At 44.5% G+C, this 24070-nt stretch overlaps 1 protein-coding gene and 1 long non-coding RNA gene across 2 annotated transcripts; one reads left to right on the forward strand and one right to left on the reverse strand.

Annotated features, from left to right (window-relative positions):
• Nucleotides 1-3355: 3355 nt before the first annotated feature.
• LOC121436764 (DENN domain-containing protein 2A-like) lies at nucleotides 3356-7990 on the reverse strand. Its single transcript, XM_041636750.1, is given in 4 exon segments — nucleotides 3356-6119; nucleotides 6122-6735; nucleotides 6738-7324; nucleotides 7326-7990. Coding segments are annotated over 4 exon segments (3234 nt in total). The 5' UTR covers nucleotides 7706-7990; the 3' UTR covers nucleotides 3356-4466.
• A 6832-nt stretch (nucleotides 7991-14822) lies between these two features.
• LOC121436815 lies at nucleotides 14823-22876 on the forward strand. Its single transcript, XR_005972830.1, has 3 exons — nucleotides 14823-14878; nucleotides 17589-17683; nucleotides 22407-22876. It is a non-coding gene; the product is annotated as an uncharacterized LOC121436815 (long non-coding RNA).
• The last annotated feature ends 1194 nt before the right edge of the window (nucleotides 22877-24070 follow it).

Here is a 24070-nt window from a genome sequence, read left to right on the forward strand (position 1 = left end):
ATCTGCAGAATGAGGTAGGCGCAGGATCACTGTCGTCCAAAAAGATATGGGACTTTCAAAGGAAGAGAAATTCATACAGGAATTGGCGCACGCCTTTAATCCCAGCACTCGGGAGGCAGAGGCAGGCGGATCTCTGTGAGTTCGAGACCAGCCTGGTCTACAGAGCGAGTTCCAGGACAGGCTCCAAAGCCACAGAGAAACCCTGTCTCAAAAAAAAAAAAAAATCAATCAATCAGGGAGAGAGGAGTAAGAGTCAAAAAGAGAGATTTATGTGTTTGCTTTATGTGTTTGCTTGCGGACTCAAAAGGGAGTCCCTCGAGGTGCGAGAAGTTAGGGTACAATCCACACAGCTATGCCTGCCAAGCAGGCTGGCTGCTAGGGCTAGAGAGCCTATGTCTTTAACCCCCTGCCATATGGAGCAAAAGCTGACAGGCAGGTTTGCTATAAAGGAATCTAGACTCAAAAAGCTGCAGCTTCATTTAGGACAGTAAATATGCTTCTTTTCCATTTTTAAAAATCTTGTTTCTTGGTCAAAAATCTTTAGTTTGTAGGTGTCTAAGTTTATATCTAAGGTAGATTAATTTCAGTACTGTGTTTCTGTAAAAAAGTTTTAAAATCAAAGATTGTAATACATTCAGAAAATTTTTAAAATTGTTTAGGCTATCCTGAGTTTTCATTTCTTTCTCATAAAGTTGAGGTTTGTTCTTTCGAGTTCCGTGAAAAGTTTTGCTATAATTTTAATGAACATTTACATTAAAATCTGTATGTGAGTTCTGTGAAAAATGTTGCTATAATTTTTTTTAATTTATTTATTTATTGTGTATACAACATTCTGCCTCCATGTATGCCCACACACTAGAAGAGGGCACCAGATCTCATTACAGATGGTTGTGAGCCACCATGTGGTTGCTGGGAATTGAACTCATGACCTCTGGGAGAGCAGCCGGTGCTCTTAACCACTGAGCCATCTCTCCAGCCCGTTGCTATAATTTTTAATGGACATTTACACTGAATCTGTAGATTGCTTTCAGTAAAATTGTCATTTTTGCTGTGTTTCTTCTGCTTTCCCAAGAAAGTAGGGGATCTCTCAAGATTTAAAATTCTCATACAAGTTTTTCCATTTGTATGGCCCGCTCTTGGGTGGGAGTCGTATTGTTTCAGCTTGAGGTTCTTTCCTGCTGACAGGTGTTGCTTCAGGCTAAACTGCTGAGACTCCAGCCTCTCACTAAATTTATCAAGGGCAGGAGTTATACTCTACCAAGTGATAATGGTTAAAAATAAAAAACATTTCTGCCTTCACACGCAGAGATTACGGGACTCAAACTTCTGTCCTGCTTGCTTAAAGTTATTCCAAGATATTTTGTGGTATTCATGGATACTTAAAAGGATGATGTCTCATTTATCCTAGGTGTAAAAGAGGTACATTTGGGTTATTTTCAGATTCTGGCTATGATAAGTAACTCTGCTGTAAGCAAGTCTGAGCCCATGGTCTTATGGTTAAACAACTTTGTATTTAGGCCCAAAAGGGTTATTGCTAAGTTTTGAGGTAAATATTTGCCTAATTTTAAAAAAATAGACATAATGGGGGTCCCCCAGTGCTGGGGAGACTCTCACTCAGGTCTCCCCATGGCTCGCTGGAGGCCATCCTTGCTGAGGTAGTGCACGTGGCTTTAGTTGGGGGGGGGGGTGGGGGGAGGAGTTCAGCCTCTAGTGACCTAAAGAGAAAATTTTTAAAAAGGGGCCACAGCCCAGTGGTCCAGGAGGGTCATAAATTCCAAAAATACAGTGGTGGTCGCAGGAGGACAGCTGCCTGCCTTGGGACCACTCCCAGGGTCATAATCCGCTAGTTCCTAAAACAGTACTGTGATAATTGCAGCTGGAAAACCCGTTTTTCGAGGTAAAGGTCTGGCTTTGTCTTCAGACAGTTCCTGGTACAGGGTCGCTGAACAGGCTAGTCCTGGATTTTTGATCCTTCTCTTCCTGATGAGGGAGTCTGGTTTATCCAGGTTTTTCAATACTATGTGTGATCCAAAGGTGACTGTCAGTTTGCACTTCCAGCAATGGAGTTTTTTCCCTACCCACATTTTCTTAAGCATAAATTGTTAGCAGTAATTTTTAATCTTGGTCATTTTTGCAAGGATAAAATAAAATCTCAGAGTTTTGGTTTGCATTTCTCTGAGGGCTAAAGGATGTTCTGCTTAAACATTTTTTAGGTGTCTCTCATTTTTAAGTTCGTCTGAGAGTTTTCAGATTAGGTCTGTAACAAATATTCTTATTGGATTAATTTTTAATAACTAATTTCCTGAGTTCTTCATATATTTTTGAAAGGGATTTATGGTAAGTAAAGATCTTTTCCCACTCTATAGCCTTGTTATACAAAAGTTTCTCAATTCAAGAGATCTAGTTTATGGTTTCTCACAATGTTTGTGCCACTGAGGCTGTGTTTGAGATGTGGCAAAGTGTACTTCAAAAAATTTTTTCTCTGTGAGGTTCAACATAATTTTTATATGCTGAGGCCTTTGGCTCATTTAAACTTAAGTTTTGTACATGGAGATGAATATGGATCTATTTTCATTCTTCTACATGTTGGTGTCTAATGAGGCCAGCATTATTAGTTAAAATGCTTCCTTTTTCCATTTTCCTATCTGTAAGGCAGACTTAAAACTTAAGAGGAGGATAGCTTGCAAACTTTTGGTTGGATGTCCAATGGTTAAAGCTCTAGTTATAATAGTCTTATGAGGGACCTTGAGCCAATAGATAAAATTCTTACAAAAAAAACAGTTTTCAATAGAAAGCTTAAGCAAGCTGCCTAACAGATACTCAAGCAGGTAAAATATAAATCAAAAGGTAAAGTATGCAATAATCAACAAATACAGTATATTAATTATAATTCAGCTATGGCAAGTGTGTATATTAAGTACAAACTTATTCTACAACAGTTTTATAAAAAAATGCTGTTTGTGGCTAAACCTTCCCAGTTTTGCCAGTTAAGATATTAAACTCTTAATTTAAAACAGTAGCCTGTCTGATACAAAAGGACAGGATAAAAGCTGAAAAATTGTTTGACAGAATATTGACTATGATCAGTGTTTCTTATACTAAACAATAGATTCATTGATAATTTTAAGACTGATTCCTGGACAATTGTCTTTGCTCAATTCAAAGGCAAAAACAATAATCTTTTCCCAGATCATTGCTACAATTCACACAACTGTATTTTGCTAATGTTATAGCAAAAAATCCCTTAAAGGATTTTATGCTAATTTTTAGCACATTTCCCCAAATTTATTTTTGTTTTTATGCTTATATCAAATACAAAAACATTCATAATATTATAGAATATTATACACTCACTAGGAATGTTGATAAAGATATTTGTTTATTCATTCACTTGGAGTTCTTAAGTAAAACAGTATAATAGAAAATAAGTTAGAAAAGACTGTATATTCCAAAATCCTAAAAGTGATCACTTAGGGGCAGTATAAAAATACACAGAGCATTGCTATCATGAAAGTTAACTAAACCGAGGCACTTGTGTGAGCCCCCATGCTCACATTCTCACTCAGGCTTCCCCCAACGCCTCAGCCACACCCCCTCCCACTACTCCCGCCCCACTCCAGGCCATGTGGGCTAGAAGTTACTTTCTCATACAATCCATTGGGTGTCCACAGTATTGGGGTGGTAGTCCGAGGCCAGCCTGAGACCCTTCCTGTGTACACACAGGACTCACAGACTCCCACTGTCCCACACAAGTCATCTGACTGTGACCTTGTCCAGCTCTTCCCTCTCAATAAGAGAACCAACTACAGAAGCCTGAAAGGTCTGTCAGCTATGAGGAATAGGTTCACAGCAGAGGTCTAAGTGTCACGGTTAGGCCACAGGAGATATCCATTTCAGGACCCTAAGAATATTTTATTAACAATTAACAAGTTTTCCTCTTTTTATGTGTGGTATTAGGGCAAGAACAGGTCTACGGGACTTCCTTCTAAGGGGCAAAAAACCCCAGTCAAGAACAGCGAAGCTCACGGTCTCTGCCACCAGGTGGCGTCATAGAGCAGTCCACAAGAACCTGGATGGGTGGTGGCAGCCACTCTACCTATCTCCTCCCTCCTCCTGGCTCCACAGCTGTCAACAGCTGACCCAGAAGAGATGAGGTAGGGCAGGAGGGAGTTTTCTTAGCCCTGGCAAGACAGAATGAAGACCCAAACGCCTTTCTTCTCCTTCTCTTTTAATCTCTTTTAATACCTAGATATAAAGATCCCAGAACCGACCACAGTAACAACAGCTGCATGTTGGCAGGTCCCTTCCAGGGCTGTCCTGAGCACCTGCCACGTGCCCAGCTCGCAGGCCCCGTTCTAGGAGGAGCTGGGGCTAGGGACTGCCTTCAGCCCACAGCCTCTCAGAACTCTGTTGGAAATGTGTGGTCCCAGTGGAGGAGGTCTTCACTTGAACCAAGATGAGGGTTATTACTTGTGGAGAAACTTCATTTTATTGCCCAGACCCTTTAGGAACTTATTGACTCCGCTGTGTTCTCCGCTGGGCAAGGTTTCGAGGTATTCCTGGGCTTGGACCTCAAACAGACCTTTGGCATCCTGCCTGCGTAGTTCCCGCTCCTGGATGAAGCCACGGAAAGTCTGGGTCTCCATGAAGACCTGCAGGAAGCGGCGCAGGCTCTTGGAGGAGACAGCTTTTCTGAAGGCCTCTCGCTGCAGGCTCCTCTCCTCGTCCGAGGTCAGGAACGAGGAATAGTGGCCCACAATCTCCACGAAGAATCGGACAAAGGCTTCAGACGCCACCGCATTCAAGGGGCTGAACTCAGGGCCATGCACGCAGTCCAGTGGGCCTCCATCCTAGTCACAGGCCAGGTCATTCCTCTGCTCCAGAATGTGTTCCAGGGCTACCTGAAGCTTCCGGGGCAGAATGGAATCCTCGTCCTCCATCTGTCTGAGGAACCGATCATTGATGAGATGCACCACAAGGACCTCTTCCAGTGGCAGCTCCCTGAGCAGCGGCAGTGAGCTGGAGAGCAGCCCGATGAGGAAGGGCGTGGGTGAGCACACTATGTCAATCGTGGCGGGTGGCAGCACTGGGATGTAGGTGTGCTGCCAGCTGAAGGGGTAGATGAGCGCCACCACGGCATGGCAGCACTTGGACAGCGTGCTGAGTTTGTCCGCAATGAAGATGACCCTCCTTTCCAGGAACAGGGAGGCAAAATCACTGATGAGGTGCCAGACGCTGAGGGAGGAGAACAGAGACTCAAAATCCACGTGCTCCAGCCGGGAGTCCAGGGGCCAACACAGCTCAATCACAACAGTCCCCGAGCTTGGCAGGAAGTTCTTGACAACGATGATTTTGCCCAGGACTGGGAAAGGGGCTTCCATGATGCTCCTCATGAGGGGCTGCACCAGAGCAGGGGAAATGCCTCTTCTCTTTTCCACCTCATCCAAGAACTTTGAAAAGAGGCTGAAACATCCCAGATGGCTCACAATGCAATAAACTTCAGGAAGCCTCTTCCCTTTGCCTCCAGGCAGCAATCTTTGGCAATAACCGAACCTTCTGCTCCCGTCTTCTCCAGTTAAGACAAATGAGAATGTTTCACTGGTAAACTCCTGGATGGAAGCCCAGTCCTTGGCGTCAGGAAAGCAGAACTGGGGCATTGCCTTCAGCTGGTCCTCAGCCTCCCTTATGAACTTGAATGACTTTTCTAACTTCAGAGGAAACTGCTGGGTGAGTTCTGGCACATAGGCAGCCCCTGCCTGCTTCTTGTGCAAAGACACGACCACAAAGTACTCGAAGAGTTGCCTCTACTGGTACTCGCTGAGATCCCGGTCAAGCGTGGAGTAGCGAGGGGCCTGCTTCAGGCGGGACTTCACATTGACCAGGCGCTGGCTGTGGGCTTTCAGCTTCTCCTCGGTGTCGCTGTCAGACTCGCTGTTCTTGTCTGTCACTTTTCCTGAGTTGCTCTCCGTGGACTGGGATAGCCTCTTCACCCGTTTCTTTCCTCTCCGGGCCTCATAAAAGGCATTGATCCGCAATACCAGCCTGGGGATCTTTTTCTTCTTCCTGCCATTCTGTAGGTCTCCAAGGTTAAAGAAAGTGTCATCCGGGTTGCTAGCTGTTTAGGGGGGGGGCTGGCTCTCACTGGGGACCCAGCTCCCTCCCGACTCAGCTTCTGGGTGTCCAGCAGTTTGAAGTTTCTTCTCTCTGAATTTTGCCTGAAAAATGCAGACTTGGACAAGGATTGCTTGGTGAAAGTGTCCGGGATGGAAGAGGTGGGAGATCCAGGGAAAGTCAAGACACACTTCTTGCCCAGGCAGCGGCCATGTAGCTCGATGTCCTCATACGGATTTTCCTTCATAGGTGGATCTAGAATGTCTTCGTAGACGTTCTCCGATAAAGTGCATGTGAGTCCCAGCTTGGTCTGTGCGTACCAGTCCACCCTGCTGCTCTCAGAGGAGGACTGCAGTAGGTCTTCAAACTCATAGGACTTCCTGTGGTCAGCACTGGGTCTCTGCTTCCCAGTCCACAGTCTTCTATTCACAGAAGTAGGAGGCGGGGAGGAGGGTAGCGGTGGGGGAGGGGGAGGTAAAGTGGGCAGGGGAGGCAGGTTTCTCTTCTCTTTCCTGAAGCCAATGCCTGAGCTCCCAGGACTGCTGTCCTTGTCCCCTTCTCCTGCATGTTTGAACGTTCTGCGGGGCTTGGGAAGGGGGTTGATGAAAGGCTTCGGGGACACTGCCTGGAGCCCGGGTATACACTCTCCTGGCCTTTACACTTCTCTGAAGCCTCAGCCCCTGGCTCCTTGTCCTCCAAGGGGTGGGCCCTGCGGCCAGCTGCAAAAGCACCCCCACTTCCAGGACTCTCGGGAATGTGCTGGTCCTCTTCTGCTTTGTCAGGCAGACAGTGTGGGGAATAACAAGTCCCCAGCAACTGGGGGTTCAAACCAGCAGAGCCATCCTTCAAGGCCTTCTCCAGTCTCCTGACCTGTTTGAGCGCGGAGAGGTGGTCACTCTGAAAACGCAAGTCACTGGGCTTCAGCTCGACACCTCGGCGCTGGCTGGGCTCCGGCTGCCCATCACTCTGCCTCAGGCCTGGCCACCGGTCTGTGTCCTGACACGTGGTCTTTGCTGTCCTTCTGCTGTCATTTTCCAAGCTCTCTGTTTCAAGCCTCAACCCATTCTTTGTTCTGGTGACCTCGCTGCCTCTCCGCTCTACCCCGCAGGGTGGCAAGTAGTTCTCTTGGCCCTCCGTTGGCCTGGCAGGCTCAGGAGTAGGTGGCTCCTTCTTGCCTTCCCACTTGGATATCTTGTCCTTTATGCTGAGGGGCTCGGTCTCGGGTGGATGGCCCAGGCTTCTGGACACTGCCAGGCTGCTTCTTCGAGGGCCTGCTGGCCTCTTTAGCACCGAGGTCTGCAGCCGGGCCATTGATGATCATACTGGAGCCGAGCATGTCCACTCTTGCCTCCAGCATGAGGTTGTGGGGGTTCCTTGGGGAGCTCCTTCCCAAGGGCAGTGCTGGATTAGACTCTCGAGAAGGAACAGATCTCCCAAGTGGCCGCCTTCCAAGAACTTCCCCAGCCTTTGAACCCTCTGCCTTGATCCTCCCCGCAGGCGGGTTCCTGGGCGCATATTGCTGATGCCCATGGCGGCGGCAGGGGGGGGGGCCTGGGGCGCCAAGGCCTGCTGCCCTCAGCGCCTTGGTCCACATGGCCTCCCCCGCTGCCACTAGCTCCTTGGGTCCCTTGCGGGCGTGCCTTTTATGCTAAATTTTACAAATGGCTCTTCCAATGGAAGAACTGCATATAGGGCTAATAAAAAAAATTGTGGAGCATAACAAGGGTCCTTCAAAGCAAATCATAAAAGTTGTAAGCAGATCCTGATGCAAACGGATCTGACATGATAAAACCAAGCTGACCTTTGCTAGGGCAAGGTGGAAAAAGCCCTTACAATGCATTATGAAAAAACCCGACCTATATATATTTGGGGTCGATGATATGTTTATGCTTTTTTCACAGAAAGAAAATAAAATCTGGACCTGGATGATGTTGAGGCTGCAGATGCCCCACAGAGGTCTTCCAGAGGCAACTGGGGAGAGGTCCTTGGTCTGGCCTTTCCTGCCCCCAAGGAGAGGAGTGCCTGATAACAGAACCTGCTGCTCCACTCTGCAGGGTGTCATACTGCCTCTAGAGAGTCAGGGAGACCCGGCTGAGATAAGTGCCAGGATGTGCTCCAGATAGCTGAATCCAGCTCACCTCACTCAGAAATCCCACCTGCCCTGGAGCACAAATGCTAAACTGCTTCTGCAGCTTGAATTCTGGTTTGCTTTGGAGCTAAGGTGCAGACTAAACAATTGTTTTAATCTTTGGGACACAAAACTCATTTTAATTTAAAATATTAACCCTTCTTCACTAAAGAAGGGTGAAGATTGGGGTTCCTGTCACTGTTGCTCAGAGACTGGAACTGGGTGCTGGAAACTGAAGTCAGGTCCTCTGCAATAGCAAAAGGCACTCTTAACTTTTGAGATGTCTCTCTAGTCCTGTGTAGATCATTTGTTCATTCTCGATTGACTTTTGTATCCTGCGATATACGATTGTCTATATTTATATTTGTGCATGGGGAGGTCTGCTTGTCCCAAAATAAGACAGAAAGACAGGGCATTGAAGGGGATATGAGAGGGAACACACAGCCCCTCACCCTGTAATCATTTTTACATTTTCCTGACATTCAAGAGACCTCAAGCCAACTGATAGAGCCAAAATTACCTGCAGATATGATGCAACTATTCCTAAAGACATCCCAAATAATGTTTAAAAATAACAACAAATAAACTAGAGTCTGAAGATAGGGTGTCAGGAGCTGTTCTTCAAAAATCCCATCAAAATTCTTCACAGATCTTGAGAGGACAATAATCAACTTTATATGGAAAAACAAAAAACCCAGGATAGCCAAAACAATCCTATACAATAAAGGATCTTCTGGAGGCATTACCATCCCTGACTTCAAACTCTATTACAGAGCTACAGTAATGAAAACAGTGTGGTACTGGCATAAAAACAGAGAAGTCGACCAATGGAATCGTATAGAAGACCCGAATTTTATCCCACAAACCTATGAACACCTGATTTTCGATAAAGGAGCTAAAAGTATAAAATGGAAGAAAGAAAGCATCTTCAACAAATGGTGCTGGCACAACTGGATGTCATCTTGTAGAAGAATGAAAATAGACCCTTATCTATCACCGTGCACAAAACTCAAGTCCAAATGGATTAAAGACCTCAATATCAGCCCGAACACACTGAACCTGATAGAAGAGAAAGTGGGAAGTACCCTACAGGAGCTGGGCACAGGAGATCGCTTCCTATGTATAACCCCAGAAGCACAGACATTAAGGGCAACATTGAATAAATGGGACCTACTTAAACTGAGAAGCTTCTGTAAAGCAAAGGACATAGTCAATAAGACACAAAGGCAACCTACTGATTGGGAGAAGATCTTCACCAACCCCACAACAGACAAAGGTCTGATCTCCAAAATATATAGAGAACTCAAGAAACTAGACTTTAAAATGCTAATTAACCCAATTATAAAATGGGGCACTGAACTGAACAGAGAATTCTCAGCAGAGGAAGTTCAAATGGCCAAAAGACACTTAAAGTCGTGCTCAACTTCCTTAGCAATCAGGGAAATGCAAATCAAAACAACTTTGAGATATCATCTTACACCTGTCAGAATGGCTAAAGTCAAAAACACCAAGGATAACCTTTGCTGGAGAGGCTGTGGAGGAACGGGTACCCTCATCCATTGCTGGTGGGAATGCCATCTTGTGCAACCACTGTGGAAGTCAGTGTTTCGGTTTCTCAGGAAATTCGGGATCAACTTACCCCTGGACCCAGCAATACCACTCCTGGGAATATACCCAAGAGATGCTCTATCATATGACAAAAGCATTTGTTCAACTATGTTCATAGCAGTATTATTTGTAATAGCCAGAACCTGGAAACAACCTAGATGCCCTTCAATGGAAGAATGGATGAAGAAAGTATGGAATATATACACGCTAGAGTACTACGCTGCGGTAAAAAACAATGACTTCTCGAATTTTGCAGGCAAATGGATGGAAATAGAAAACACTATCCTGAGTGAGGTGTCCCAGACCCAAAAAGATGAACATGGGATGTACTCGCTCATAATTGGTTTCTAGCCATAAATTAGGGCCACGGAGTCTACAATAGGTGAACCTAAAGAAGCTAAGTAAGAAGGTGAACCCAAGGAAAAACATATAGTTATTCTCTTGGCTAAGGGAAGTAGACCCAATTGCCGGGGAGAAAATTAGGATTTTGGGGGTGGGGTGGGATGGGGGTAAGGGGAGATGGGGAGAGAAAAGGTAGAAGGGAAGGAGGGGGGACTTGGGGAATCAGGAGAATTGGGATAAAGGAAAGGTGGATAGGGGAGCACGGAACCACAATTCTTAGTTAAGGGAACCACTTTAGGGTGAGCAAGAGATTTGACCCTAGAGGGGCTCCCAAGTGCCCAACATGAGGTTCCCAGTTAGTTCCTTGGGTAGCTGAGGACTGGGAACCTGAAATGACCCTATCCGAGAGCAATACTGACGAATATCTTGCATATCATCATAGAACCTTCATCTGGTGATGGATGGAGACAGAGACAGAGACCCACACTGGAGCACTGGACTGAGCTCCCAAGGTCCCAATGAGGAGCAGAAGGAGGGAGAACATGAGCAAAGAAGTCGGGACCACGAGGCGTGCACCCACCCACTGAGACAGTGGAGCTGATCTACTGGGAGCTCACCAAGGCCATCTGGACTGTGACTGAAAAAGCATGGGATAAAGCCAGACTCTCTGAACATGACGAACAATGAGGGCTGATGAGACACCAAGGACAATGGCACGGGGTTTTGATCCTACTTAATGTGCTGGCTTTGTGGAAGCCTAGCCAGTTTGGATGTTCACCTTCCTAGATATGGACGGAGGGGGGAGGACCTAGGACTTGCCACAGGGCAGGGAACCTGGACTGCTCTGTGGACTGGAGAGGGAGGGGGAGAGGAGTGGGGGGAGGGGTAGAAGGTGGGAGGAGGGGGAGAAGGGTGGGAGGAGGGGGAGGGAGATGGGAGGCTGGGAGGAGGTGGAAACTTGTTTTTTGTTTATGTTTTTTTTCTTCTTTTCTTAATAAAAAAATTATTAAAAAAAAAACAAAAAAAAAAAAAAAAAAAAAAAAAAAAAAAAAAAAAAAAAAAAAAAAAATAAAAATAACAACAAATAAACTAGAGTCTGAAGATAGGGTTCATTCTTTAATATCACTGGATGTCTTCCAGAGGATCCAGGGTTGATACCCAACCCTACCCGATGGTTCACAACTGTCTGTAACTCCAGTTCCGAGAGATCTCATAAAGTCTGGTACTGTCTGTGGGCATTAGGTACTCACGTGGTGCACAGACTTCCCTGTGGAAAAGCATTCAAAAGCAGAAAATAAAAAACGCAGTTATGCTTTCTTAGGGGCAGAATACTTGTAGCCTTGAGATGGATGATGATAGCACTCTATTCTATCGCCTAAGTCACATAATCACCTTACAATTTAATTTACTGAAAGAAACTTTAAAAGGAATAAGCACATTTAAAAGCATTGCTTTTTAGTTTCATTTTTTACTTTTTAATAACCTATTGAATATTTTTTTCCTAATGGAAAAATAGAACCCATTTAAAGAGTAAAAATATTCTTATAGTTAATTTAAAAACCTGAATATAGGCTTTAATGTAATTTAATCTTGAAATTTTCTGAATTACATTCTTTCAGCAATGTAACTTTAGAGCCATAAAAATCCTCCCATTTCTCCCTCTCCCACTGTACCTCCCTCCCTGCCCACCTCACATACCCTTTGCAATGACACCTAATCTCAAGTCTCTCTCCAGTCCACTCTCAGGCCATCATGCAGGAGCCATCCTTATTCTGTGTGAGCTTCTATCCACAGGATTAATAAGCTCACAACCTTTGCTTCATCCTGGCTGTTTCTGAAATTCTTTACTGCATCCTAGATTCATCTTTACCAGGGTCAAGGTCATCAAAGCGACAGGGTTATCCTCAGGCTGCTGGTCACTGTGCTGGGCTGTACCTCCCTACCACTTATGGGGAGTCCCAGAAAAACTCGGTGAAGCACAAATGTCTGCTTCACTGAAGTGTCTTTGAGTCTTTGCTAAAGGTGTCCCCTCACACATGTGTGACTCTTCTGTCCCCTTCATATTCTTTTCTGTCTTATTGTCATTTCCAATCAGGCACACTGTCTACATTTCCAAAAGGTTTATAAGGAGTTTGGAAGTCAGGTGTTCATCCTCCGAGTTTGTTCCTTTATAAGGTTGTTTCAAGCTGGGGTTCTCCATATTCACTGTGAATTTCAGGATAAGCCCATTAGTTTATGAAAAGTCTGTTAGAGTTCTGTTGGTATTGCACTGGATCTATAGGACTATATGAGGAGAACAGACACCTGTATCTTCCATTGCATGAAGATGATTGTAGCGTGAGTTCTAATTGGTCTTAATAATAAAATCTGGAGTCAGATATTAAGTAGTTGGAGCTATAAGATCAGAACAGCAGAGCAGCCAGACACTAGTTCTTTCCCCGAAAAAATCCTCAGACCAAATGGAGCATCCTGTCTCTACAAGACCTCAGACTGACTGCCTGGATCTCCTATCTCCTCCCACCTTATATTCCTCTCTTTTTCCAGCCACATTCCTTTCATTCTCCATCTCCCTCGTGCTGGGATTAAAGGTGTGTGACACCAAAGCACTTTGATGAAAGATGTGAGTCACCACTGCCTGACTCTGTTTCTCTTTTAGACTGGATCAATCTAATGTAGCCCAGGATGGCCTTAACCCACAGAGTTCTGTTTCTTTTTTTTTTTTTAATTTATTTATTTATTAAGGATTTCTGCCTCGTCCCCACAACCGCTTCCCATTTCCCTCCCCCTCCCCCGAACAAGTCCCCCCCCCCCTCATCTGCTCGAAGAGCAATCAGGGTTCCCTGACCTGTGGGAAGCCCATGGACTGCCCACCTCTATCCAGGTCTCATAAGGTGAGCATTCAAACTGCCTAGGCTCCCACAAAGCCAGTACGTGCAGTAGGATCAAAAACCCACTGCAATTGTTCTTGAATTCTCAGTATTCCTCATTGTCCGCTATGTTCAGCTAGTCCAGATTTATCCCATGCTTTTTCAGACCTAGGCCAGCTGGCCTTGGTGAGATCCCAATAGAACATCCCCATTGTCTTAGTGTGTGGGTGCACCCCTCGTGGTCCTGAGTTCCTTGCTCGTGCTCCGTCTCCTTCTGCTCCTGATTTGGACCTTGAGATTTCTGTCCGGTGCTCCCGTGTGGGTCTCTGTCTCTGTCTCCTTTCATCGCCTGATGAAGGTTAATATTCCTGAGGATGCCTATGTGTTTGTCTTTGGATTCACCTTATTTAGCTTCTCTAGGAACATGAATTATAGGCTCAATGTCCTTTATTTATGGCTAGAAACCAAATATGAGTGAGAAACCAAATATGTTAAGAAACAGAGTTCTGTTTCTTAAGTGTTGGGAAAGGTGAGTTCCAACACTGCCTGTCTTCTGTGGCTAACTAGTGGCTATCTGCACACACTGATTCTCAGGCAAGCTTTATTGTCATGGAAGAAACAAAATATCACCACAGTCGATGAATCTATACATCTTTACTCTCAGCAATGAGTTGTCCCATTCAGTGTCTAGGCACTACAGAGAAGTGGGCAGAGTTTTCCTAATTATTTCATATTTCCTGATGCTATCTCCAGTGACAGGGATTTTAAATTACAGCTTCCACACATTCATTTCACTGTGGTCAGCTGTCTGTGTTAAATTTAGACAGAGTTATTGATGAATCTTTTAGGTTAAAATATTTAATTACATTCTCTATGATGAAAATGTCTTTGATGCTAACATATATTTGCTGTGTTCAAAATTCAGTACTTTGAAGTTGCAAGTGAATTATGAGAACAGAAACAAATGTCCAACACCCAGTTTGGGGGAAAATTTCTAAGGCAGCCACAGGTCAAAGGTTTGCCCCAATGGCATCTTTGGAATCATAGAGATAGTCCTTTACCTCCCAGCTAGCTCCATCAGGGAGGTGCTGAGATCACGGTGGAGAGAAAGAAGGGGATACATGTGAAGAGTTAGGTATGTATGTGTAACTCCAGAAAGGTTTGTATTATGAAGAATACTTAGGTAATTATTTTCAAAATATCTAATATTATTTTCCCCAACACAAAAAGGAAAAGGTTAGTACTCGTGTGTTTTCCCTCTTGTTTTCCCATCCAGTCATGCAGATTTTAGCAGTGTTGCTGTGGACTTGTACAGAGGGGTGTTTTATGTATGGTTCTTTCCATGTTTATTATAACCATGACGCCTGCTAAGTGTTGCTCTGATGCCTACTTCCCTGTGCAGTTACTAGTATACAAGCATTGCTTGTCTTTGAGTAATGTTTCCCTTTTATCTTTTGTTTATTAATGGATTTACTCATGCGTTTGTGTCTACTCAGAAACACCCATTTCTTAAAGGAGTACTCCTTTGTCATCATTATATACTGTGATGCTTAAATTATCCCATAACATGCCCGTGGGAGTACATTCAAGTGGACCTGCTCTTCATTTGTTATCTGTCTAGAATTCTGGATTATCTGACCACCCCTGGGAAGAAAGCCAAAAGCAAATGCTTCTTGTCAGTGATACTTTGTGTCCTCTGCCTATCAATGTCAGGTCTCTTCTATGAGAAGAACAGCAGGACTGCAGAGAGAACACGCAGAATGTTGACAAGAAGCTGACATGAGCCCTTGTTTCCAGTATGTGAGTCATCATTGCCACCAATGTGAGTGTGTGTGTGTGTGTGTGTGTGTGTGTGTGTGTGTGTGTGTGATGTGTACATGGGTGTGTATAAAGGGTCTGTGAAATGAACAAAGAAGAGGAAGATGTCACTGCACATCTTTGACTTGACTGGATGCAGACAGACTACTCCATCCTTATATTCAGTACAGTAGAGTGACAAGATCATGTGGGACTCACCAGGTCAGTCATTTCCTTTTCTCTTCCCATCTGTGTGACCAGCAGCTGGTCTGTGATGCCTTGTAGGAACACATCCTGTTGAGCAGTTCGCAGCAAAGAGCAGCACACTGTAAAACAATGGCATTCATAGACTCCCCAGATGACTGAACCCTGTAGGGGTCCCTTTAAATGACCAGGACTGAAATGGAAGCAATCCCCATCAGACCATTTCCCCGAATGGGCCATGCATGACTGCATCACATTTGGAGGGATTGCTTATTAAGATGGTAGAAATCTGGATCCACAACAGACACTGAATCATGCTTATTAAAATGGTAGATATCTGGGTCCACAGCAGACACTGATTCAAACCCTAGGAAGTGAGTGTGGCATAGCCACTTCTTTCTGATGGCTGTCCATGTTAAAACGTATTGCTAGTGTGTTTGATATTCTGTCTTCCAGGATATGAAGTCACAGACTGCTTAAGTCCATACCATGTTCTCTTGTTACTGACTTAAATACCACTGTGTTGCATGGCATATCAAATAGACAAATCAATTCCTTCGTGTACGTTTATCCAGATATTCACATAGTGGCCTCTTTAGTGAACACCTTGTTCCTGCACTGTGAAGACTAGCACGGGTCCTTGTATATCGTGTTAGATAGGTAAACTGTCAGTAAGCAGAAGAAATCAGTAATCACAGCAATTCCGTGTATTATTGGCGCTTTAAAGATCATAAAGGGGACAGGAAATAGTTGTGATGGGGATTGTCGTATGTGATGTTACCCCCAAAGGTTTCAGAAGTTAGCATGTGATCTGAGTCCTGAATGGCAAATAGAAGCAAGACCATGCACAAACCAAGTTGTGGGCCTGCTTGCTTCCATGGAGAACAGTGGATCTAAGAGCAGAGAACAAGGCTAGTTGCCAGAACCTTGAAGACAACGTGGACACTGCTTGGGGATAGGACAGAAAGGAAAATGTTGTCATTGTCAGCTGTGTATGACATTTGGATTATATGATCTGTGTGGAAGGTGAGTTATGAAATTGTCATGATATGTTTCCTTTTGGTAGAAGGTGACTTGGCACTGCACAGAGAAAGGCCTGGGGAGGGCGGGATGAGGTAGTGTGTGGAGACAGTGGAGATGGTTCCGAAGACAGGGGAGGGATGGAGGTATGAAAGAGGGATGAAGCCATGCTGCAGTGATCAGCAGGAGAGCTGCCCTGTGCAGCCTTGTCTGGGAGAGGGCCGATAGCAATGGATGCGCTGTGCATTTTCCCTGTGGAGAAATTGCTCTAACATCTCTGGATTTGTCTGACCACATGGAGACACGGTGCTTCCATTTACTGACATCAGTTATTCCACGTGTATTGACACAGGATAGTTTGAATACCCAAACTAGTCATTGTAAAACTTAACAATTTGATAACGAGTTGCTGATGAATAATTTTCAGATGTAAAGTTTTCTAAGTACAGCTAACTGTAGCATAATTTCCAACAGAATAAGAATCTAACATTTGTCTCTTAAAAAGTGAACCCAAAATTCAGTGTATTTTTGAAAATGGCTGTTCTACAGCATGTACTGCTCTTGGCAGGTTTACAGATGAAGGAAGTGAGTAGGTTTTAGGCAGAGTTGAAGTGAAATCAGTCTCTAAATTCTGCAGCAACTGTTTGTCCCTATTTCTCCAGAAGAAGACTGCCTTTAGAAATGCTTATTTTTGACAGCAGGGAATGGAGCAAACATTCACAAGACAGAGGCAGTTGGATGTCTGAGTTCAAGGCCAGCCTGTAATTCCAATTGCATATATCAACATTAGTCTGTCACATATGCAGGAACTTGTGACTGGTATTTAAAGCAGGTATTATCACTAAAGACCCCCAAATTAGCACATGAGCAGTGTGATGCTCTCAATTCACAGAGTGGGAAGCACAGCTCAGAGCAGAGGGTCTCACTCTGTTTTCTCCTCACAGAAATTCCCAGCCTGTGTTTGGAGAATGGGTCCAGGACATCCTGGCTCAGGGAACCAAAGTTGCTGGGGCTAGGAAGGTCCCACATCTCTCTGACTCTAGAAAAGTGGTTCAACCTGTGACTTGACCCCTTCAGCAAACGTCTATCTCCAAAACTATTTCCATTGTGATTCTTACCTGTAACAACTTTACAGCGATGATGAAGCAACAGAAATAATTTTCTGGTTGGGATCACCACGCATGAGGGACTGTATTAAGAGTCACGTCACAGCATAGGAAGGCTGAGAACCATTGCTGTACAGACATCCAAACGCAGAATCCGGCTTCTCAGATATCTCTGGGATCCCTTCATCATTGTCCCCATACTCCTAGGGAGGCACAGCCCCACATCAGGACACATACACTCACATCTCCGTGCAAGGGAAATCCTGTTCTTCTTTCTCCGTCATTTCTATTTCCACACACTATGCTATATTTCCAAATTTTCTTTTTTTATGTCTTCAGTACTGAGCTTAAGGATGTGTCTGATTCTTTGACCAACCTTTTTCCTGTTTTGTGATTCTTCTGCAGGGTCTGGGTCATTGGCTGTGCACACACATCCACAGACAGTACAACAACAGCCTCTAGTCCCTTGTTGCTGACCTTTGGGAAGCTGGGCATGTAAGGTAGGTTTGCTGGCAGGAGACATGCTCTCAGGAACAGGATGTCCTTGCCAGAGGCTGGACTCGAGGATGCTACAGCACTTAGATCTGCCCAGCATCTGACGGCCCTGTCCCAAGCTCTTCACAAATGTGGTGGGAGCACATTTGGGGATTTTTAAAAGTGGTCCCTAGACACTGCTATTGCTCCCCTGGCTGTGCACACATTCCCAGCTATATTCTTGATTTCTCTGGTAGCTGTTCAATGAGAATGCTATACCATGAAAAGAAATCACTGGTGAATTTAAAAAGCCACAGTATGGGGACTGGCGACATAGCTCTCGTGGCAGAATGATTGCCTAGAATGGAAATTGCTCTGTGTTCTTTGACCCTCTGGGCATGTTCACCCTCACCTGTAATACCAGCACTCAAGGCGTAGAGGGAGGAGGAAAGAGACAAGAGAGTCATTACTGTTTATGAGAGTATGGCTCCCAGCCCCCATGGCAGATAGCTCACAACTGCCTTTAACTCTAGCCCCATCAGGAGTCAATGCCTCTGCCAATCATGTGCATACCACAGACAGACAGACAGACATAATTAAAAGTATAACTAAAATCTAAACAAGAAAAAAAAAGAAGCATCAACTCCAGGTCATTGACCAAGGGGAAAACACAGTGGAATTTAAAATATGAACATTATAAAGGCTAACGGAATCTAACAGTCTACAGTCTGGCAGGGGAGATGACTCAGTGGTTCAGAGTGCATTCTATTGTTGCTGAGGATCCAAGGTAGTTTCCAGCATCCATTTCCAACATCCTTGAAGGACCATACCTCAGCTCCAGGAAGGTATGACCTCTCCTGACCTTTGGAGGCGCCGGAATTCATGTGTACATACACATAGGAATATACACAACGTAATTATTATTAAGTTATGTATATTTTAAAATTATGTACAAATTAAAATAATTGTTGTGAAACAATGAAGAAAAATGGTCAAATGCCAGGCAGTAATGAGAACAGTTTTCATCAGCGTTAGGTGGCAAATGCGTGCACTTTCAGCTATTTGAACACTGGGGTTACACGATCATTACTGCTAAGAAGTTTCAGAACAGCCTTAATAGCACAGAGAGGCCCTGCCTCAAAATGAAAACCAAACAAAAACCAGAAATATCTCAGAAAATGTGAAATTTCTTAGGAAAACAATCTTAGAGTACATGGTTTTTCAAGAGATGTGGATCATTATAAAATAAATTTTTGCAGGGAAATCAATGATAAAATTACTTATTTCGTGGGAATTCAACAATATACATGTAGAAATGGAATGAAAATGTTACTGGGCCGAGAAGAAAACAGTAGCATTAAGAATGTGTTTACATTAAAATGAATACTTGAGCTGGGGCAGTGTGGTAAGCTGGGAGGACCAGCAGCACTCTGAAGGCTGAGGGAGGAAGGGGAAGAGTCCCAGGCTGGGCTGGGCTGCTCTGAGACTCTGCACTAAACACACAAAATAATTAGCAGGACTATTATCGTTCCATTCACTGTGGGAAAGTTTCAGCTTAGTTCTGTCATGGGAAACCATCCTCTTTTCACTGGATGTTAGGCAGAGCCCTGTGTGTCCGTGGCAGACACATTAAAGATTACCATCCCCTAAATGGGGAAGTGACTTCCTCACCACCACATACAGCAAGGCGCACAGAAAATGGCGGCTGGCACTCTACTCAGATAGCTCACTCTCTGGAGATTTCCCTGCAGACAGCCCTGTGCCTTAGGGGTAGGAATAAGCCCGGCGACAGACACAGATTTCCTTATGGTAGTACATGTGCTTTCCGGTGGTGTTTCAAATTTCGTATCCAGGAAGTAAAGTACTTTAAAGTGTAAACTGAGAAAAATGCTTGTGCTCGGGTGGTAAAAGTGGGGCTGGGGAGACAGCTAAATCAATAAATTGCTGGCCTTGTGGGCATGAGGCCCTGAGTGTCATTCACAGAGAGCATCATCAAGAAAATGAAGTTAAACTACAGCAGGAAAAGTAGTAGGTGTGGTGGGACTTGCTTGTGTGTGAAGGTGGAGGCAAGCCTATCCCTGGAGTGTGCTGCCCAGCCAACCCAGCCTGCCTTGCGTGTTCCAGGCCAGTGAGAAACCTTGTCTAAGAAAAACTTCAGGGGGATGGCGCCTGAGGTACAACACCGGAGGCTGCCTTCTGTCCCCTGACCACATGCATGTATGCATACAATTGCAGAAGCACACACATATGCACACGGGCACACAACCACACACTGGATAAACGATGTTTATACCTTCTGTACTTTAGAAGTAGTCATTGTGTTCCATTTCTGGGCAATGAAGTAGAAGGACAAATGGAATCTACTCTCATGCTCTGTGCATGCCTGTGTGCATATGTGTGTGTGTGTTTGCACACAGAGCTCCACCATCTCTATCTAATGAGGCTGCTTTATGTTAGCCTTAGACTGGGATTGGTCTCCAATCTCTGGTTTACATTTGATATACCTAAGATGTCAAGGTTTATGTACCAGGAAAATATACTGAAGTGAAAAAACACTGCTTTATCTCCAGAGGTAAGTTCCCTTCAAGTCCAGGTCACAGCCAATGTTCCCTCCCACCCAAACATAGACGCCACTGGGCCCAAGACTCTCACTGATGTAGTCCCCATTATGGCCAGGAGGTGGCATTCAAACTACATGCCTACATTTATTTTCTTTAAAGGGGCTGATGTTTTATGGAATAGCAATGCGTTTTCAGTGTGTTTGGAAACTTGATACAATACTAGAGCAGTTCCATTTATGGATTGCAGCAACTGTAGTGCTCCACAACTCACTTCATCCTCCCTGAGTGTAAAGTGGGCAGTGCACAAGGGATACAGAGTGGTGCTCTGTAGAGAATATGAATGTGATGGTCACCTTGAATCCCCTGACACTGGAATGGATGGATTTCCTAGACTTTCCATCTCCTCTCCAGAGGCACCAGATGAACACAGATGCCATCTTTAAAGGATTCCTCTAGCCATACTGGGACAAATGGAGCATGGAAATAGAGAACAGCAATAGAGGAAAACAGTTTGGGAAAATGGGTGTTGAGCCATACTGATATCGGTCAGCACATGAGTAAAGAACTATGGAGATAAGTAAGCAGTATACTACACACCAGGTCATCATTGAAGAGGACCAGGAGAATTATAACACATAGCCTATCACAGCAGTAAGTGATTAACTAACTTTCACACATATATATCCAGGGACATATTTGCACAAGCATGAGTATATACACAACACACACTAACAAATGTCAATGTAAACACACAGCTCTCACCTCGAAGGAAGAAGAGAGTTCATTCTGGAGTCAAATATCTGTGAGTAAACATGAGTGAGACAGGTTTATGTTAGTACAAATTACATGTCACAATGTGGAAACAGTTTCATGAAGTATTTATAATCACAGAATGAAGAAACTATAGACTCTCCTTAAGTACATGGGTGATAATATTAAGTAGACTGTTATGGTAAAGCAGAGAAACCTCAGCTACAGGCACTAGCTGCTATGTGATGAAAAGCAGTCCTTTGACTGGTAGAAACTTAAAGCTTTGATAAGGAGACATATTCTGATATTTTAAATGTCAGGTCCAACGTCATCTGTTAATGACAAGGTGTTAAGTAAGTCCAGCACAGGGGGCCCAAGGAGTGGCTACTCATGGGCTCAAAAGAACACAAAGGAAATTGTAATTAGGCCCTGGGACTGCGACTTCCACCATCTCCATATCACTGCAGGTCTAAGAGTCAATCAACCAGGCTTTGCAGACCAGCCTCTGCCAAGGAATTCCTGTACACACACACACACACACACACACACACACACACACACACACACACACACGACACCTCTCATTCTCACTCTCCTAGCTCCCTGGTGTTTACTGAGAGCTCAAGGGGTACAATCACGTTAAAACAGTTTCATCTCTGACCACACACAGGATAGTGAGAGCTACTAAATTATGTATGTCTTTTGCGTGTGATATCTGTGACGATGGCCATGGACTTGTCTCTGGGATATTTCTCTCATTTGTTTCTGACTGTCAATAATAACCTGCAAACGCTGATAAGGAAAGGGGGAGAAACTGCATTACACATCAAATGAAGTTCCCATCACGGAATAATCCATGCTTTCAACAAAAAAAGATTATATCAGACTTAAGAGTTCCATATGTCTTCCCAGGGCATATGCCTTTGAGGTTAGGTTATGCAGGGCCTCTCATTTAATAAATTATTTTCCTATGATTGTGGTCACATTGAGAAAACTACTTTGCATTCATCTGCAATTATTAATCGGCTTTTATACTTTCTTGTAATTTTCCTTCAATCCATATTTTGCTTTGTGACTGAAATATAAGTATGAAAGATTAGCATTCTCCTAATGAATTTTACACATAACATTACTGCATGTTTTAAAATTGTTTTATTCCACTTTAGTTTTAGTTCTTTCTTAAACGTTAAGATTATAACTCTAGATTTCTAATAATTCGTTCCTGGATGGTATGTGTTTACTTCTTTTTACGTGTTCAAGATAACATTTTAATGCCTTTGTTTCAGATATATGTCTTGAAAAAAGCAATCATTTTAGAGTCTATTTCAGTCAGCAATAAGAACATCGGTTATTTTTGGCTTTTGTTTTGTGTTTGGTAAGTTATGTCCATTTACATTTTTTACATTTATTTGTCTGCCTATTTTGTGTGTCTGGCAAGGCCATACATGATCTACAGTGTACTTGTAGAGGTCAGAGGACAACTTGCAGGAGTCATTTCTCTGCTTCCACAATGTGGGTCCTTGGGATCCAACTGAAGTCATCAGAAGCAGTACTCGGGCTTCTATTACACTTTAATACGATCTACATATAAGGTGAGTCACACAGTATACCTTTTTGTCCAACATATTTACTTGTAAACTTTCATTGCAATGAGTCATTGAACTTGTTCATGGCCTCTAGTTTCTGGTACACTATCATCATGGGACCCTCAACAAAACTCCTCTAGGATATCCTGCAGTCACCCCAAGTAACAGAGATTCTGCAGGTATTGTTCCCCAGGACCAGTCAATTCCAGCATTCCAGTTGGCCTTAGATGGTGTAGATGTTAGGATGGGCCAAGCCAAGAACCCCAATATGGACCTGGGTGGTAGCTGAGCTGATCAGCTGCCTGCCTAAGGATAGGGCCGAAGCCAGCTCACCTATGCCCATGGCACCAGGCCCAGTTTTCCAATGCCCATGGTGAGGTGTGGGACTAACTCTCCTGTGAAAGTCAGGGCCAGCTCTTGACACAATGTCCACCAAAGGGCAGAACCAGCTCACTCTGGCCCTTGGATATCATCATTCATGGCTCTTAAGGCCCCCTGTAGTAACATGGGCCACAAACATCAGCACATACCCTAGCTCTGGTAGGACCATAGACCCAACATGATCCTGGCAGCAACTCGTCCTTGATGTCACCATTTCCCGGGTGGTTTCACAGACCACACAGATCAGGATGGCACCAGCTGCAGCAAAGCCTTTGGACACCAACGTGGCCTCAGGTGGTGACCCACACTTCAGGCATCCGCATGGCCTTCATTGGTAACAGGAATCAGGAAGACAAAGACCCTGGCTACTGCTGGGTCACAGATATGGCCCTGGTCAGCAGCTCAGGCATGCACAACACCAGGTTGGCAGCTCGGGTCTCTCAGATCATTGTCACTCCAATGGCAACACAGCGCTCAGATCCCAACAAGGCCAGAGGACACAGCCCAGACTCCAGGCTCCTGTGTGCCCTTTGGTGGCAGCATGGACCATGGATGTTAACATAGACCCGAGCTGCAATAAGACCAGAGACCCAGAAATGACCTTTGGTAGCAACCTCGGTCCTGTTGACACCATGACCATGAATGACAAGAAGACCACCCCCTCAGCCTTTTCCTTACCACCTTCTATTCCCCCTCTTTTCACAGCACATGAACTATCCCGCTACTCTTTCTCTCCTGTTTCTCCACCACACATTTTGCTCATTGTAATGGAAGCCTTGTAGCTCTGGGCAGGCCTCTGGTTGTCTACCAGCCAGACCAGGCTTTGAGGACTCTGGCTGGTCTGTGATTGGCTAGCACCTTCTGGACCTGGATGCCATAAGGCAGAGTGGAGATGTCTTTCTGCCAGACAATGAGTACAATTAAAAACATATATGTGTAGTGTAAACATTTCAGCTCAAATGTAAAGGGATCCTGGCCGTCCAGATGCAAGGAATACCACAAAGTCAGTATAAGCTTAGCAGCTTACAGATCTGCTTCAGGGAAAGCTTTCCTCAAAGTAACAGCTCTGCTCCATCAGGAAAGTTGTTACAGCTTTGGTCAAATGACAATTAACATATCAAGAAACTGAGAAATA

Source organism: Microtus oregoni, unplaced genomic scaffold (assembly GCF_018167655.1).
Source record: "Microtus oregoni isolate MIOR12 unplaced genomic scaffold, Mior012 000050F_003, whole genome shotgun sequence".
In the NCBI taxonomy this organism is placed as follows: Eukaryota; Metazoa; Chordata; class Mammalia; order Rodentia; family Cricetidae; genus Microtus; species Microtus oregoni.